The following is a 17,326-nucleotide window of genomic DNA, read 5'->3' on the forward strand; positions in this document are numbered from 1 at the left end:
TGAGCACCTTCAACATGCTTTTATACCTCAGTTCCACCAGACACACACCTCCCTCAGCCAGCATGGCAGAAATGAATCAATGTCATGCGATATAAATTCCCTCGTACACCAAAGGCCACAAGAGTATGTCAGTCACTCAGAACACCTTCCAGTGTGTGATTCAGTGGGCCTGAGTTTTGCCTCTGCTACTTAAAAGTTTTGTGACTTCAGGCAGTTACTTAACCTCTCTAAGGCTGTTTTTCTCATTAAATGTTAATATCTTTTATCAAAGGGCTTGTTTATCATGATACTGTACATACCACCTAACCTTGAACCTTGTCTCCTCATCTGTAAAGTGTGAACAGTACACCTTGGCCTGACTGACAAGCAGTAGTAAGAGAAGGTTTGCTAAAGCATGGTGAACGTTATAAAGCCGTAAGAAGTGGGAGTGTTGTTGTTACAGTGATGGCTCCATTCCCTTGAGAGGAGCTGCCTTCTGGAGCAGTACTGGAGTTGGACCTGGGCACAAGGTTGGGGTCAAATAGGCCAAAGTCTCCATTTTATCAAGCACAGGACCCAGACGTGGGCGAGGATCTAACAAGGACGTATTTCAGGGAATACATGCTAGGTGAGACTAGTGGCTGGGCTTGGTGGTATTTCTCTGGAGGGTAGGTGGAGAGTGGGTCGCTTGATTCTGGCTGCAGTTATACTTCTCCTCTACCACTCAGTGAAAATTGTGTGGGACTTAGCCACTGTCTTGGGCTAAGGGTGATGGAGTGGAGACACTTTTCTGTGTTTTTATTTTTTTATTTTTTTTTTGAGACAGAGTCTCACTCTGTCACCCAGGCTGGAGTGCAGTGGCGCGATCTCGGCCCACTGCAACCACTGCCTCCCAGGTTCAAGCAATTCTCTGCCTCAGCCTCCCGAGTAGCTGGGATTACAGGTGCCTGCCACCAGGCTGGCTAATTTTTTTGTATTATTTGTAGAGACAGGGTTTCACCATTTTGGCCAGGTTGGTCTTGAACTCTTGACCTCATGATCCACCTGCCTTGGCCTCCCAAAGTGCTGAGATTACAGGCGTGAGCCACCGTGCCCGGCCAAGGCACCGCAACTTTTAACCTAGCAATGTAGATATCCAGTTGATTATTTTCCAAGCTTTATTTTTATAAAAGTACAATCTAGATCTTTTCCGCTTAGGTAGGAGGCTTAGCTTCAATCCTTTGTCCTGAACAGGTTCCATAAGAATTCACTAGTAAAGAGCAAGAGGACAATTAGAAAAAAGAACATAACGAGAATGTATATTTCTAGTTGCATGTGATTTGAACTAATATATTTGGGACTAGCTGTAAAGTATAAGAATAGGTATAAAACACGCAAGATTAAAATTACTAAAAGAACTTTATTTTTAAGATTCAGTGTTAGTGATCTGTTAGATTATGAGAGCAGTCCAGGGTAATAAGATTACTAGCTACCTTTGAAGGCCTACTCTATGGAGCACTGTCAGGAAATGCAGAAATGAAAAAGCCTCTAGTATGCCTTCATGGTCTAATAAAATCAACTGTCCTATCTTTTTTGTTGTCATCATCGTTGTTTTTGAGAAAGAGCCTCGCTCTGTTGCCCAGGCTGGAGTGCAGTGACGTGGAGTAGAGTTTGCTCACTGCAACCTCTGCCTCCCAGGTTCAAGTGATTCTTGTGGCTTAGCCTCCTGAGTGGCTGGGATTACAGGTGTTCGCCATCAAGCCCAGCTGATTTTTTTTTTTTTTTTTTTTTTTGAGACAGAGTCTCGCTCTTGCTGCCCAGGCTGGATTGCAATGGTCTTGGCTCACTGCAACCTCTGCCTCCCGGGTTTAAGAGATTCTCCTGCCTCAGCCTCCAGAGTAGCTGGGATTACAGGCGTCCACCACCATGCCCAGCTAATTTTTGTATTTTTAGTAGAGATGGGGTTTCACCATGTTTGCCAGGCTGGTTTCAAACTCCTAACCTCAGGTGATCCACCTGCTTTGGCCTCCTAAAGTGCTGGGATTACAGGCGTGAACCACCACGCCCAGCAATTTTTTGTATTTTTAGTGGAGACAGGGGTTCGCTATGTGGGCCAGGCTGGACTCAATCTGCTGACCTCAAGTGATCCGCCCACCGCAGCTTCCCAAAGTGCTGGGATTACAGGCGTGAGCCACCGCGCCCAGCCTCAATTCTTTTACTTTGCCGCAGTCCAAAGAGAGCATTTGTAAAGTCAAGTGTGTGAAAACCATAGTTGTCTAATGTGGGATTTTAAAAGACCTGTCTTTTTAAGAGAAACAATGTGGGTTCACACTTAGGTCCTGGAAGATCTCAAACTGTTCCAGACCACAGGTATTCCGGTGCCTCACTGTAACTTCCGGGCTGTTCTCGGCTGCTTTTGTAGCGCTTCTGTTCTCGGTAGCTACGCAGGGCCAGCACCACGCTGGCGCCATACATGATCACCAGAAGACAAGCAAAGGTGGCTGCTGCTCCGTCGGTGCCTGCCAGCTGGCAGTTCATCCAGGTGAGACCCCTGCGGGCATAGAGCCTCTCTCTTGTTTTGCAAGTGTCGGTGCTATTGATCTGCAGAGCCACGTGGAGGTAAACACCAATGCCTGTGCAGTAGCCCACGGCCGCTAGGAGGCTGAAGGCGGCCTCCGTGAGGAGCCACTTCCCTGACAACATTGTTAGACTCTTGGCTCCTTGGAGTAAGACGCCCATGGTGAGGACCCCCAACCCCAGAGAAACAGCCACGCCACCATATATCAGGGGCGACCGGAGGATCGTGTACTGCTGGTCCAGCTGCCGAACCTGCTCTAGCTCAGTGCCCTCGAACGGTGAGTAGTAGTTGTTCCCAAAGCCACCGCCACTGGAAAAGCTGGCACTGAATCCGGCAAGGACAAAGTAGGAGGCCACGATGCATATGAGAACCATCCCATTCAAGACCACCTCCACTATCTGCACCACACCTAGGAGAAGAGAGATTCGGGCTTTAACACTGACATTACGCAGCCTGGCCAAGCCAGAGACATACCACAGGCCACCTGATTTTAAGGACGTGGTTGATTCAATGTCAACATTTTTTTTTTTTTTTTTTTTTTTTTTTGAGACAGGGTGTTACCCTGTCACCCAGGCTGGAGTGCAATGGTGTGATCTCGGCTCACTGCAACCTTCACCTCCTGGCTTCAAGCGATTCTCCTGCCTCAGCCCCCTGAGTAGCTGGAACTACAGGCACATGCCACCATGCCCGGCTAATTTTTGTATTTTTAGTAGAGACAGGGTTTCACCATGTTGGCCAGGCTGGTCTCGAACTCCTGACCTCAAGTGATCCGCCTGCCTTGGCCTTCCAAATTCCTGGGATTATAGGCGTAAACCACCTCACCCAGCCTCAACGTCAGTACATTTAATTTGCTTTTCGTTTTTTTGTTTTGTTTTTAATCTATGTTTGAAAAATCGAAGTACCACTCTGAAAAAATTGGGAGCAGTTTCTTAAAAAATGAAGTTTCTTTAAAAACTTACCATGTGACCCTGCGTTTATACTAAAGAAACGAAAACTTATGTCCACACAAAGACGTGGACATAAATATTCATTGTAGCTTTATTTATAATAGCCAAATATTGGAAACAACCCCAATGCCCTTCAGTGGGTGACCTGGTTACACAAACGGGTACACCCATACCATGGGCTACCCTACTCAGCGATAAAAAGGAATGAACTCCTAGGCTGGGTGCCGTGACTCACGCCTGTAATCCCAGCACTTTGGGAGGCCGAGGCGGGCGGATCACTTGAGGTCAGGATTTGGAGACCAGCCATGCCAACATGGTGAAACCCCATCTCTACTAAACATACAAAAATTAGCTGGGTGTGGTGGCAGGTGCCTGTAATCCCACCCACCTGGGAGGCTGAGGCAGGAGAATCACCTGAACCCGGGAGGGGGAGGTTGCGGTGAGCCAAGATCGTGCCATTGCACTCCAGCCTGGGACGACAAGAACGAGACTCTGCTCAAAGTTACATACCGTGTGATTTTGTGTATGTAACAGTCTCAAAAGGACAAAATTATAAAGAAGCCCAGATTGGTGATCAACAGGGGATAGGAATGAGTAGGGATGGGGGAGGGAGGAAGAAGATGGGAGTGACTATGAAGAGTTAGCACAGGGATGTCCAGGGTGAGGGAACAGTTCTGGATGTCGTCGTGATGCCGCTCACAGAAATCTGCACATGAGATAAAACTGCTTAGAACTAGGAAGACATACAAATGTGTGCAGATAAAAGGGGGAAATCTAAATGAGCTCTGTAGATTGCTACTTTCCTGGTCTTGATATTGTACTAGTTATGCAACATATTATCATTAGAGAAAAGTGAGTTAAGGGTACACAGGAGTACTCTGCACTGTTTTTGTGACTTCTTGCAAATCTATATTTCCAAATTAAAAGTTTCTAAAAAATTGAAATGACATAAGGTATAAACTGAGAAATTTCACTCATACCCAGTCTCTTGTCTATTGCCAACCGCTTTCATTGGTTTCTAATATAATTGTCCAGTGTTCCTTTATGCAAATAAAAAGCATGTTTAAATCTGCATTTCATTCCCTTCCCTGCATTTTTGCACAAAAGTAAGTGTACCACGTACACTGTTCTGCGTCTTGATTTTTTCATTTCCTATATCCTCCAGATGTTTTCAGATCAGTTCCTACAAGAGGAGCTACATTTTGTTAAGTGGCCTTCGACTTCGTTGTATGGATGGATTCATCTATTCAACGAGGACCTTACTGACAGATACTTGGACTGAAAGGAACCCACAAATGGCACGAGGCAGAGGAAGCCAACAGGCCAACAGACTGAAGATCCTCTTGTCCGAGGTGAGCTTTTATTTGTTACTGACAGAGACCTCAAACCCTTCTTAGGTGTCCTTCTGGGAGAGGGTCTCCTGCCGTTCCCTTGGCGTTCAGGGATGAGCATGAAGAGAAAAACAAATGAACCGAGAGCAGGACCACCAGGTCCAAGTCCCCACTTTTTACTGCCTTGTCATCTTGGCCAAGCCATTCAGTCCTTCTAAGCCTCAGACAATCTGACAAATGAAGCTAAGCCTGCCAATCTTCACCCACAGGGATGTGGGGAGGCTCAAATGAAAGCAACTGTGTGATACGTCGGTGTTGTGTGGGAAGTTAACAACAAAAAAAGCAAGTATGTGAAAATACTCTAAAAATAAAATATGATACAAATGGATGGTGACGCTACTCAGCAATGTTTCCAAAATGGAAGGGGATTGGTGAGAAACATAAGAAAGAATGGGATAAATGTAAGAAGAGTGTGGCTTCCCAGAAATCAGGACAACCCTTAACACACTAGGGGGTACCATGATGTTTATAATCACAGCAGTGAAAGACTCTAAAGTACTTAGGCAACAGCTACTCAGCTTGCTAATCCTATCTCCTGCTGGGCCCACACGAATTCCTAGCGGTCCACAGGGACATAGCAGTTGAGGGCTCTGATAGTTGAGAAGCTACATTCCTCTAATTTAAAACTGAAAATAACATCAGACTAAAACTGTCCACTCATCACTCAGGCACGGTAAGCTACTGGTTTTCATCCACTCTCCCTACAGCAGAGCAAGTGACTTGACCCAGACATCATTCTAATTCATGGGGGTTAGTGGACCCAACACCTTTCTTTCCCCTGGTTTTCCTTCTGCATGGACGTTAACATTTCACCCCCTGAAGGGAAACAGAAATAATCTACTAAAAATGCAGAAGACTGGGACGTCGTTTCCCTCTGGGACGGACTCGCAACCCAGGCAGCATCTATCTCTTAGGCTACAAGGGAATAAATCTAGATCTTGCCAACCATCCATTGACTGCACCCATTGACAGGAATAATGGTCTTCTGCCATTATTTGTGTTGGGACTGTTGAAGGAATATGGCCAGGGAATATTATCCCAGGTTCCAGTCAGGGTTGGCCTGGCTTAGCTATCAATATCAAGCAGGCTAAAGTATTTCCAAGCATGCTATTAGTGCAGAAAGACACACAGGGCAGGGGAAGGGGAAAAGGGTGGTGAGCAGAGCTAGCAGTAGTTTATGGTGGGCTGGGACAAGTCTCCGGAAAGACAGCAGAGGGTTTGGTAGAGGGAAGCAGAGATCCTGAAACAACATGAGATCTTTGTTGTAAATAACGTCTTTCTGGGTCTGGCATGGTGGCTCACGCCTATAATCCCGGCACTTTGGGAGGCTGAGGTGGGTGGATCACTTGAGCCCAGGAGTTCGAGATGAGCCTGGGCAACATGGTGAAACCCCATCTCTTCTAAAAATAAACAAATTAGCCAGGCAGTGTCATGGGCCTGTAGTTCCAGCGACTTGGAAGCTAAGGTGGGAGGATAGTTTAAGCCCAGGAGGCAGAGGTTGCAGTAAGCCGAGATCCCGCCACTGCACTCCAGCCTGGTTGACAGAGCCAGATCCTGTCTCAAAATTAAGAAATTAAAAAAAATAGGCCGGGCGCGGTGGCTCAAGCCTGTAATCCCAGCACTTTGGGAGGCCGAGGCGGGCGGATCACAAGGTCAGGAGATCGAGACCACAGTGAAACCCCGTCTCTACTAAAAATACAAAAAAAATTAGCCGGGCGCGGTGGCGGGCGCCTGTAGTCCCAGCTACTCAGGAGGCTGAGGCAGGAGAATGGCGGGAACCCGGGAGGCGGAGCTTGCAGTGAGCCGAGATCGCGCCACTGCACTCCAGCCTGGGCGGCAGAGCGAGACTCCGTCTCAAAAAAAAAAAAAAAAAAAAAAAAAAAAAGAAATTAAAAAAAATAAGAAAAGGCTTTCTGGGTGAGGCTGTTTTTGTGGCTGATCATTTAATAATCTGCTTAACTGTATGCCTATACCTGCCTTTGAACTTTAAATGTGATCCTGAAAAAAACTGAGAGCAAATCAACTTTTTTACTTTTTATTTTTCTAAAATTAATACATGTGCAGTCAAGCCATGCATAAATGAAAAGTCTCCTTCTCTTCAAAAGCAAAACTGTTAATACTTTCTGATGTTATTCTTGAAGAAATTTTCCAATCATATACAAGCATATATATATATATATATATTTCCTTTTCTAAACCCAAACGGAACTCACCTTTTAAATGTGACAAATGGTCTGTGTTTAAGAGAATATGATAAATGTATTGTAAAGAGGACATCAACTCCAAATTAAAATTCTTTGGATTTTTTATTGGATTCACATAAAGCAAAGAACTTATTCACTGGACTGAGAATAGATTGTGATGTTCCATAAGTCATAATTTAATGTGCAATAAGAACCCATGAAGTTGGCCAAAAGTAACACTCTTCTGTTGGGAAAGGTTTTACATTCTTTTATTCTGGATGGATCCTGAATTCTAGATGTTGGGTTTAATGCTTCACACAATGGCACATTTACAAGAGGTACAAAACACTTATTGAGCTTTCAGGGCCACTGTGAGGGGCTTGCAGAATAGCCTCTTTGCAACCCAGAGAATTAATCTGATTCCTCTTTCCTCAGCCCACGCCTACCTCCAACTTAAATTTTACATGAGTAGTTTCCCAAGAGTCCCCACCCCCTCCATTTGCAGAATTAAGGAAGTGGAAGGACTGGAGAGTTCAGTGTGCAAAAACGTGTGGGCTCATCTGCTTGAGACAGCTGTGTTTAGAAAAATTCAGGCTGAAGTGTGGTCTCATGTCTATGTAGCTCTCCATGGACTTTTTTTTTTTTCCCTGGTATTTTGGCAATAAGGTCTTGGTCTGTTGCTCAGGCTAGAGTGTAGTGGCACAATCATAGTGCACTGCAAACTTGAACTCCTGAGTTCAAGCAATCCTCCTACCTCAGGCTCCGAAAGCTCTGGGATTACAGGTATGAGCCACTGTGCCTGGAAACTTTAAAGATAAGGTTCATCAAACTCTCTTAGTGACCTCCTTTTGCTGAATGAAGAGGTGCACTCTGTTGTAGCACGTGCCTTTTCCGTGTGGCTCTTGGGCTCCAGGTTTTTGCTTTTTTTTTTTTTTTTTTTTTTGAGACGGAGTCTCGCTCTGTTGCCCAGGCTGGAGTGCAGTGGTGCGATCTCCGCTCACTGCAAGCTCCGCCTCCCGGATTCAAGCGATTCTCCTGCCTCAGCCTCCCAAGTAGCTGGGATTACAGGCGCCCACCACCACGCCTCACTAATTTGTTTTCTATTTTAGTAGAGGCGGGGTCTCACCATGTTGGTCAAGCTGGTCTCGAACTCCTGACCTCAAGTGATCTCCACCCACCTCAGCCTCCCAAAGTCCTGGGATTACAGATGTGAGCCACTGAGGCCGGCCAATTTTTTGCTTTTTGAAAAATAATTTTGGTTGTTCCCTCACTCACAGAGGACTCAGAAGCCAGGGTCTGTTGCATCCATGAACACCGCTCCATGCGACTGGAAGCTCCGCCCACCACACCAACGCTGGCTCGCTGCTTTTCCGGCATTGGAAAGTTCCACAACGAGGGATTCTTGGGAAAGACAGTGGCTCAGACTAACTTCCACCACCACATCTGGCAGAGTGTTTTAGAAACCCTTACAACTCAAACATTTCTGCTGGCTTCTCTTTTAGCTTCCTGACTTTTCGGTAACCCTTTATGGCCAGGACAGCCCCCAGGGCAAAGACCACAATGCCCAGGGCAGCAAAGATTCCAGCTCCTACATCTGCCCCGTGGAAACTGCAGCTGAAACCACCGTAGCCTTTGCTTTGGTACAGTGCCTGCCTCTCTTCACACACAGGAGAGGCGTAGGCAGCAGAGAGGTAGTGGAAGTAGAAGTACAAGGCCGGGATGTACCCTCCTGAGATAAGCACGTCCAATAAGCCTTCAGTCACCAGCAACAGCGGACAATGCCATGGGACTCGCAGGACACCCATAGCAATGAAGAGGCAGCAGAGGGCCATGAGGGCTCCACTGCAGGCCATTGCCACAGTGACCGTGGGCAGCTTTAGCTGGTAGAACTGGACATCCAGCTGCTGGGCTTTCTCCCCGTCAGCACCATCAAAGCCACTGTAAGCCCCTCCGAACTGGTAGTAGTAAATGCCCCCTAAGCTGGTGATGCCCGTGTAGCCCCCTGTGGAACTGTAAGACACAGAGCTGCAGGCCAGGATCAGCAAGTTCAGGAGAACCTCCAGCATTTGGCAGCAGGCTGCAAAAAAAGGGTGTTACCATTTTTGAGTGATGCTGTTTGACACCAGGAGACTCTTCCACCTGAGGCCCACCTTCCGCACAGGGCTCAGACCCCTGTAGGCTTCTGCCCCTGAGGAAGGCCCGAGGCCAAAGCAGCACGATTAAAACTAGAGGGTAGCAGGGAACTGTGGTCTCCAGAAATGGTGCCAGAAATACTATGGACTCAGAGGGGTGACTCTCAAAAGAGCAAAGCAGTCTGCCCTGAGAGAGGGACAGGAGGATGGTGGGAGAGATCAGGCCAGTGAGCAGAAACAAAGCCATCCTGGATGGAAGGGCAAGAACATGCCACCTCGCACCACCAGAAAGATGAAACGAGGCCGGGCGTGGTGGCTCACGCCTATAATCCCAGCACATTGGGAAGCCAAGGTGGGAGGATTGCTTGAGCCCAGGAGTTTGAGACCAACCTGGGCAACATAGTGATACCCCATGTCTTATTAAAAAAAAAAGACTGGGTGCGGTGGCTCACGCCTATAATCCCAGCACTTTGGGAGGCCAAGGCAGGTGGATCATTTGAGGTCAGGAGTTTGAGACCAGCCTGGCCAACATGGTGACACCCTATCTTTACTAAAAAATACAAACATTAGCCAGGCGTGGTGGTAAGCACCTGTAGTCCCAGCTACTTGGGAGGCTGAGGTAGGAGAATCGCCTGAACCTGGGAGGTGGAGGTTATAGTGAGCTGAGATCGTGCCACTGCACACTAGCCTGGGCAACACTCTGTCTCAAAAAACAAAAACAAACAACAACACAAAAACTAAACAAGTTATCTCTCTTTTTTTGAGACAAGGTCTCACTCTGTCGCCTAGGCTGGAGTACAGTAGCACGATCACGGCTCACTACAGCCTTGACCTCCTAGACTCAAGCAATCGTCCTGCCTCAGCCTCCCACATAGCTAGGACTACAAGTGCATGCTGCTGGGCCTGATTTTTGTATTTTTTCGTGGCATAGGTCTTGGTGTGTTGCCTAGGCTGGTCTTGAATTCCTGGCTTCAGGCGATCCTCCTGCCTTGGCCTCCCAAAGTACTGGGATTACAGGTGTGAGCCACTGTGCTGGTCATTATCTCCTCTTTATATATGTTTGTGGTGAATACAATTTGTAAGGGGAAAGTTCTCCAAGTCTGAAGAAAATCACATAGCTTAAAAAATATAATAATTCAGAAAAAAAGCATGGAAGTTATATATCAAAATGTAAACTGTGGTTCATGTATTAGAAATAAGAAAAATTGGCCAGGCGCGATGGCTCACGCCTGTAATCCCAACACTTTGGGAGGCAGAGGCAGGCAGATCACCTGAGGTCAGGAGTTCGAGACCAGCCTGGCCAACATGGTGAAACCGTGTCTCTACCAAAAATACAAAAATTAGCCAGGTATGATGGTGCATGCCTGTAATCTCAGCTACTCAGGAGGCTGAGGCGGAAGAATCTCTTGAACCCAGGAGGCAGAGGTTGCAGTGAGCTGAGATTGCACCACTGTATTCCAGCCTGGGTGACAGAGTGAGACTCTGTCTCAAAAAAAAGAAACAGAAAAAATTAAGTTAATTAAACCCTTAGTGCTTACTGAATTAAAAAAAATTTTTGTTTTACTGTTCTTAGACTTTAACTCATAAGTATGTCTTAAAGTTTAATGCTGTTTTATTTAGTTCCCTAAAGAGTGTATCTGGGCTGTGATATTTTCCCAGAGCTGGATTTTTCCTGGGCCCTTGGCTTCTTTATATTGGAAAATGAAAACTGGCTGCTTTCCTTAAAATCAACCTTAGTGAAATATAACTTATATGCAACAAAGCGATCTACATTAAGCATACAGCTTGATGAGTTTTGACAAATGTATGTACTACGTAACCATAATCAAGACACAGAACATTCTCATTAGCCCAGAAATTTCCCTAGTGATGCTTTGTAGTCAATCCCTTACTTTCCTTGTCAGCAAACCACTGATCTGCCGTCTCTCGTTAGAATCTAGTTCTGCCTTTTCTAGAATATCATATACATGGAATCATACAGTTATGTGCTTTTGTGTGTGTGGCTTCTTTTGCTCAACATATAAGCTGGGTGCTTCTGAGCTGGAAATTGTACATGCTGCCAACACCGGCCTGTCAACATCCCCCTGATGTTTGATAACCAGATTTTATGCCTGGTTCCAGTTGGTCTATTCATGAAACCAAGCTACACATTGTCTCATTGAAATGATGATGCTCTCTCAAGTGTGATCTTTATACTGTAGAATTTTCCCCCAGAATGCAAACAACATTATTGTTTTCTTTTTTTATACTCTGTCATCATTTTATTTATGAAAGTTATACAGCCAGGCGCGGTGGCTCATGCCTGTAATCCTAACAGTTTGGGAGGCCGAGGTGGGCGGATCACGAGGTCAGGAGTTCAAGACTGGCCTGGCCAACATGGTGAAACCCCTTCTCTACTAAAAATACAACATTTAGCTGGGCATGGTGGCACATGCTACCTTCTAGCTACTTGGGAGGCTGAGGCAGGAGAATTGCTTGAACTGGGACCTGGAAGGCAGAGGTTGCAGTGAGCCGAGATCATGCCACTGTACTCCAGCCTGGGCTACAGAGCTATACTCTGTCTCAAAAAAAAAAAAAAAAAGATAGTTATACTTACTTATAACAACAAAAAAAGAAAATGTGGACTTAAGAAAACATGCAATGTAACAATTGCCTATAATAACAACCAATTAAAAAAATCACTGTGAATATATTTTTTCCTGAACTTTATTCGTATATTCATAATTTTTGTTGTTTGCTCTTAATAAGAACACAGTCCTCTGGATATCTTACTGTACTTCTCTGAAGCTTAGGAGCTGTTGACAGAATTACAGGCCATGAGGTTGTGCCAATATCTGCAACTAGAGTAATGATCCTTGTACGTGCATCGCCCTTTCCTCAAAGTTCCTATAATCCTATAATCATATGCATCTTTGGAATCACCCTGAGATTACATTGTCAGGTATGAGCTCCATGAGTTCTCTCCCTTGGGCTGGAACGTTTTCTCCCTTAGTCATAGTAAACCTAGAAACATTTCTCACCAAATCACGTGAACTGTAAGCTCTCACCCAGACAAACCAGATTTTCTTCATTGCTGGCAAGGCCAAGACCGCTAGAATGGAGAACCTGGGGACGCCACATTTGGGGTGGATATATGATAGGATGGAAGTGTTTTTCAGACTGTGGGTCCTAAATAAGTATGGTTTTTAAAAAACGATTTTGTTTTTAATGAATGGGATAGAAAATATCAGAGTACTTGGTAGATAATAGGGTCAGTATGGTTTCACAACATTTTTGTTTCTGTGTGTGTGTGAACTCAGTCTTAATGTAAAAAAATATATATTTAACAACCTTGTAAATATATTATGTGTGTATATATATATACACACATATATATATTTTAATTTTTAAATTAATTTTTTTGAGATGGAGTCTCACTCTGTCACCCAGGCTGGAGTGCAGTGACATGATTTCTGCTCACTGCAACCTCCTCCTCCCAGGTTCAAGCAATTCTCCTCCTCACCACGTTAGCCCGGCTGGTCTCGAAGCCCTGACCTCAAGTGATCCACCCACTTTGACCTCCCAGAGTGTTGGGATTACAGGCGTGAGCCACTACGCCAGCCTTTTTTCCTTTTTTTTTTTCTTAAACTAGAGATGGGGTATTGCTATGTTGCCCAGGTTGGTCTCAAACTTGTGGGCTCAAGAGATCTTCCTTCCTGGGCCTTCCAAAGTGCTGGGATTACAGGCATAAGCCACCGTGCCTGGCCTGTCAATAAAGTTAAAAAGCCACTGATCAAGTGTTGGGAGTCAGATCTTCAAGGAGAACAGGTGCTGCAACTTGGCTGCCCACGCCAGGTGATTTTCCCTCTCTGTTAATTCAGCCGCCTCGCCAGAATATACCTCCTCTGACAGCTGGCAGCTCATAGCCGGTTCCACCTACAGGCCTCTGCACTTCCACCTGGAGCCTGAAAGCTGCAAACATGGCTGCTTGCCTCTGCAAACCCAGGGCACGTTTAAGGAGAAACACAGGAAATCTAGCAGCACTTTTGAGACGTTCTACTTTTTTTTTTTTTTTTAAGAAAACAAGAACCTCACAAGTACAGAAATGAAGATGCTAGGAACCCACAAGGGAATGTGCTTAAATTTTTGCTTCACCAGCTCAGACCATCCCTTCCAGAACCACCAGTGACAGTAAATGATTGAACAGCCTGCAAAACAGCTCACCTCTCCCAGTGCACAAGTATTTGCATTTATGGCATTCCAGGAGTCCTTCTGCCTCTGACTGGTAATATTCCACCTCCTCTCGTCCAGGCCTGGGGGTCGAGGGTAGATATCTCCCGGAAGGGGGTTCACTATAACCAAAAAGCATAGGCGGCCATTAGGAAGTCTCTCATTCAATAGTGTTCAGGATTAGAACCCTTGACTCCTTGTGCTGGGCCCAAACATTAAAGACTATGCAGAACAGAAATAGAATTTGTCCCAGTATTTTAAACTCCAGAGAATTCTCTGGTTTAGTGGCCCCACAGGACATCCGAATACTTGGCCCAACTCTGCTAACTAACCACGTGACAGATGCTGTGATCCGTACCCCTTAGCACTATCTTTGATGGTTTGTCTGCCCCTGGGAGCTGTCTAACCAGGTAGCTGGGAGCTGCCTTCCTGTGAGTGCCAGTGCTCAGTTCAGCATGCACCAGGACTCTTCAAAAGCAGTTTGCATTCACATGACTCCGATGCCCATCACATTATTTCTTCCCCTGCCAACCCTAGCATTTTCTGTCCCTTCTCTCCTCGCTTTATGCAGCACATCCTAGGCTTTGTCTGAGATTCAACAGGGGGCTGCATTCTACTTGCTGGGCTCCCACAGTCTTTCTAGAACATCATGTCTCTCTTAGGTTTGAAATTTTAAAAACTTTTAGCATGCACAGGAGGCCCCTGTTCATCTCTCTACACTAACAACCTTGGGCTCACAGACCCAGCTATAGTGAACTATCCTCTTCCCCTCAAAAGATGACCGCTTTCCCATGCCTGTGGGGTACTACAGAAGCTATTCTGCTTGGGACACCTTTCCTCTTTCTCCCCAGTCTTGCTTTTTTTCTTTTTTTTTTGAGATGGAGTCTCACTCTGTCACCCAGGCTGGAGTGCAGTGTAGCAATCTCAGCTCACTACAACCTCCACCTCCCGAGTTCAAGCAGTCCTCCCACCTCCGCCTCCCGAGTAGCTGGGATTACAGGCATGTTCCACTGCTCTCGGCTAATTTTTTTGTATGTTTAGTAGAGATGGGGTTTCGCAATGTTGGCCAGGCTGGTCTCGCTCGAACTCCTTACCTTCAATGATTGACCCGCCTCGGCCTCCCAAAGTGCTGGAATTACAGCCTTGAGCCACCACGTCCGCCTCGCACACTGGTTTTTAAAGAAACCTAAAAATGCAGCTCTGAATTCTCTCCCAGGTCCTGCAGTTGCAGTGCAATGGGCTTTAGTCAGGGAAACAACAGCCGTTTCCCTGGGCGCAGCTTTGACTGTATCTGGGCGCACCCTTTGTCATGCTAGTTGGTTTTAGATAATGTAACATAAACTCAGGATAGGAGCTCTCTCGCTGTGTGGACATAGCAGGGAGAGAGACTGGGCTCAGCCTCCAAGTCCTCAGGAGAGGGGAGCCTGACTCCTCCCCAGAGAAGAGGCCGGGTGTCAAAAATCAGAAAACCAGAAGCAGTCGTCACCCCAACCTGTCTCCTGTTGGAGCCAGCAGTGGCGATATCGCGTCTGCTCACGGTTCACCGTGGGGGGCACATTATCTGCGTATTCAATGGATGGAAAAAAAACACCAGGTCCCTAGGAGGGGGTGTGGGGCCCAGGTCCCCTCTTGTCTTCCCTTCCACCCCCACCTTCCCCTAGCTCACAGAGTCTTCCAGTACACCCTGAACCTTTCTCCTTACAAGGGGCTTACGGGAATTCTGTGCGAGGCAGAATTCTGTACAAAATTTTTTTATTAGGAGGGTGGGGTCTCAAGCAGCCGTGGGATTCGAATGACGCTGCCTAGAGAGACCTCACTGGCAAAAGGGAAAACAAACCTGTACCCTTCAGTGGGGGAATTTTACGTAGACTTAATTCTTTGGTTAAAAATGTAGCGTCTCCCGCCTGTCTTTTTTTTTTTTTTTTTTTTTTTGAGACGGAGTCTCGCTTTGTCGCCCATGCTGTAGTGCAGTGGTAGGATCTTGGCTCACTGCAACCTCCGCCTCCTGGGTTCACGCGATTCTCCCGCCTCAGCCTCCCAAGTAGCTGGGACTACAGGCAGCCGCCACTAGGCCCGGCTAAGTTTTTGTATTTTTGGTCAAGACGGGGTTTCACCATGTTGGCCAGGCTGGTCTCGAACTCCTGGCCTCAGGTGATCCGCCCGCCTCGGCCTCCCAAAGTGTTGGGATTACAGGCGTGAGCCACCGCGCCGGCCCACCTGTTTTTGAAGGCCCATGTTCCTGGGAGGGGTAACATATTAAACTATTAACTCTTCATTGGGCTTCCCAAGTGGGCAGCCCGGCCACAGGTAAGGGGACTTTGGAGTCGGGAAGGGCTGGCTCTGGAACACGGGACAAGGGTCTGAACCCCAAGGCGCAGTCCCGTGACCATGCGGGGCGGGCCGGGGAGGAGCCTGGGGTGAACCCCACCCGCCTGGTCTCCTCCCACCCCTCCCTCTCCGGTCCCGGGCCTCTCTTTCTCTTCTCCAGGCCTTCCAGTCCGGCCACTGCTCACACTGGGCGGGGGGGGCGGGGGGCGGTTTGCTTTATTAATTGGGTTCAGGCCACAAGAAAGGGGAACCCTAAAGTTTTCCTTCCCTGCCAGGTCGCCTCTGAGAGCGCAGAAGGGAGAAACGGCATTTGTTCCTTTAAACGGGCTCCTAGAACGAGAACCCGGGGACGCCAGGGCCTTGTGGCCGGCCTGGGCCGCAGGTGTCCCCGGCGCGGAGGTCGCAGCGCCCCGGCCCCTCTCACCTTTCGGGTCCGCGGTACCCGGGGCCCCCCTTCCTCTGCGTCTGCGGCGGCTCCGGGGCTTCCCAGGGCGCGGGCCCAGGAGGCGCGGCTGAGTCCCAGGTGGGTCCCCGGGCTCCGTCCCGCGTCCGGCTTTGGCGCGGCTTTTCCCAAACTCCGTGTTCACCTGCGCGAGGGCCCGCGTCCCTGTGTCTGTCCCTGCGGGGGCCTCGGTCCGGGTCTCTCTTCCTCTCCCTCTCCCGGTCCCGATCCCGGTTCCGGTCCCTCTCCTGGTCCCTCTCCTGGTCTCTCTCCCGGTCCCGGTCCCGGTCCCTTCGCCGGTTCCCGTCGCTGCTTTGCTCCCTGCGCGTGTCCCTGGGTCGGTCCCGCTGTCGATGGTGGGCGCGGTCTCGGTCCGGGTGGTGGCGCCGTCCCGGGTCCCGCTCTCTCGGCCGGGCCCGGGGCTCGCGAGCCCCCGACGGATCTTCCATGGCCGGGTTCCGTGTTCCCGCCCCGGAGCGACCCGAGGGCAACAACCAACAAGTTTCCTGGGCAGGTGGCCAAACCAGGGGGCGGGGCGGGCACTCACCTGTGCGCGTGCGCGCTAGTCCGGGAGCGCACCTGAGCACGGGCGCGGTCAGGGGGCGCCCTGAGCGCGGCTGGGGCCAGGGCAGGAGGGGTGCCTGTGTGCTGGGTGGGGGCTGGGGTGCTGCTGCTGGAAACCCGGGCAGGGCGACCCACAGCCGCGGCTTTTTGTCCCGAAGTAACCCTTTGGTGACCCCACAAGGTGGACGGCCTAGGGGAGCCAACTGTGGCCACCTCCCCTGGCTCAACTTACACAGTAACTTGGATTTACCTTCCCAGAACGTACCCATCCTCTCACTCACTCAGCCAGCCATCCATTCATTCACCCACTACCATTCATTCACCCACTACCCGCTCATCCACTCACCCACCCATCCACCCACTCACCCACCCATCCACCATCCATCCATCCATCCACCCACCCACTCACCCACCCATCCAAGCATCCACCCATCCATCCACCCATCTATCCACCTATCCACCTACTCATCCACCCATCCAACCATCCACCCATCCATCCACCTATCCATCCACCCACCCACCCTCCATCCATCCATTCATCCACCCATCCACCCACTCACCCACCCATCCACCCACCCACCCACTCACCTGCCC

The 17,326-nt window shown here is 48.4% G+C and overlaps 1 protein-coding gene across 2 annotated transcripts; it reads right to left on the minus strand.

Annotated features, from left to right (window-relative positions):
- Positions 1–868: 868 nt before the first annotated feature.
- On the minus strand, positions 869–16,663 carry LOC105474412 (MARVEL domain containing 3). Of its 2 annotated transcripts, none has more exons than XM_071084882.1 (3): positions 16,151–16,663; positions 13,393–13,520; positions 869–2,945 (listed from the first exon to the last, which is right to left on the minus strand). In XM_071084882.1, the coding sequence occupies exons 1-3, from the start codon at positions 16,615–16,617 to the stop codon at positions 2,308–2,310; spliced, it is 1,233 nt and encodes a 410-aa protein (XP_070940983.1). In that variant the 5' UTR covers positions 16,618–16,663; the 3' UTR covers positions 869–2,307. The 2 variants fall into 2 exon arrangements, with proteins under 2 accessions (XP_070940983.1, XP_070940984.1); XM_071084883.1 differs by lacking the exon at positions 869–2,945 and adding an exon at positions 7,674–9,134 and having other exon boundaries at positions 16,151–16,649.
- Between the last annotated feature and the right edge of the window lie 663 nt (positions 16,664–17,326).

This window comes from Macaca nemestrina, chromosome 18 (genome assembly GCF_043159975.1).
Source record: "Macaca nemestrina isolate mMacNem1 chromosome 18, mMacNem.hap1, whole genome shotgun sequence".
NCBI classification, from domain to species: domain Eukaryota; kingdom Metazoa; phylum Chordata; class Mammalia; order Primates; family Cercopithecidae; genus Macaca; species Macaca nemestrina.

Excerpts from the sequence above, each read along its gene's own strand:
- LOC105474412 (XM_071084882.1), bottom strand. The coding sequence starts at position 16,617 with ATGGAAGATCCGTCGGGGGCTCGCGAGCCCCGGGCCCGGCCGAGAGAG. Across the intron at positions 13,521-16,150 it reads GGGTACCGCGGACCCGAAAG|TGAACCCCCTTCCGGGAGAT; the intron begins GTGAGAGGGGCC and ends TTTTGGTTATAG. Across the intron at positions 2,946-13,392 it reads ATACTTGTGCACTGGGAGAG|GTGTGGTGCAGATAGTGGAG; the intron begins GTGAGCTGTTTT and ends CTCTTCTCCTAG.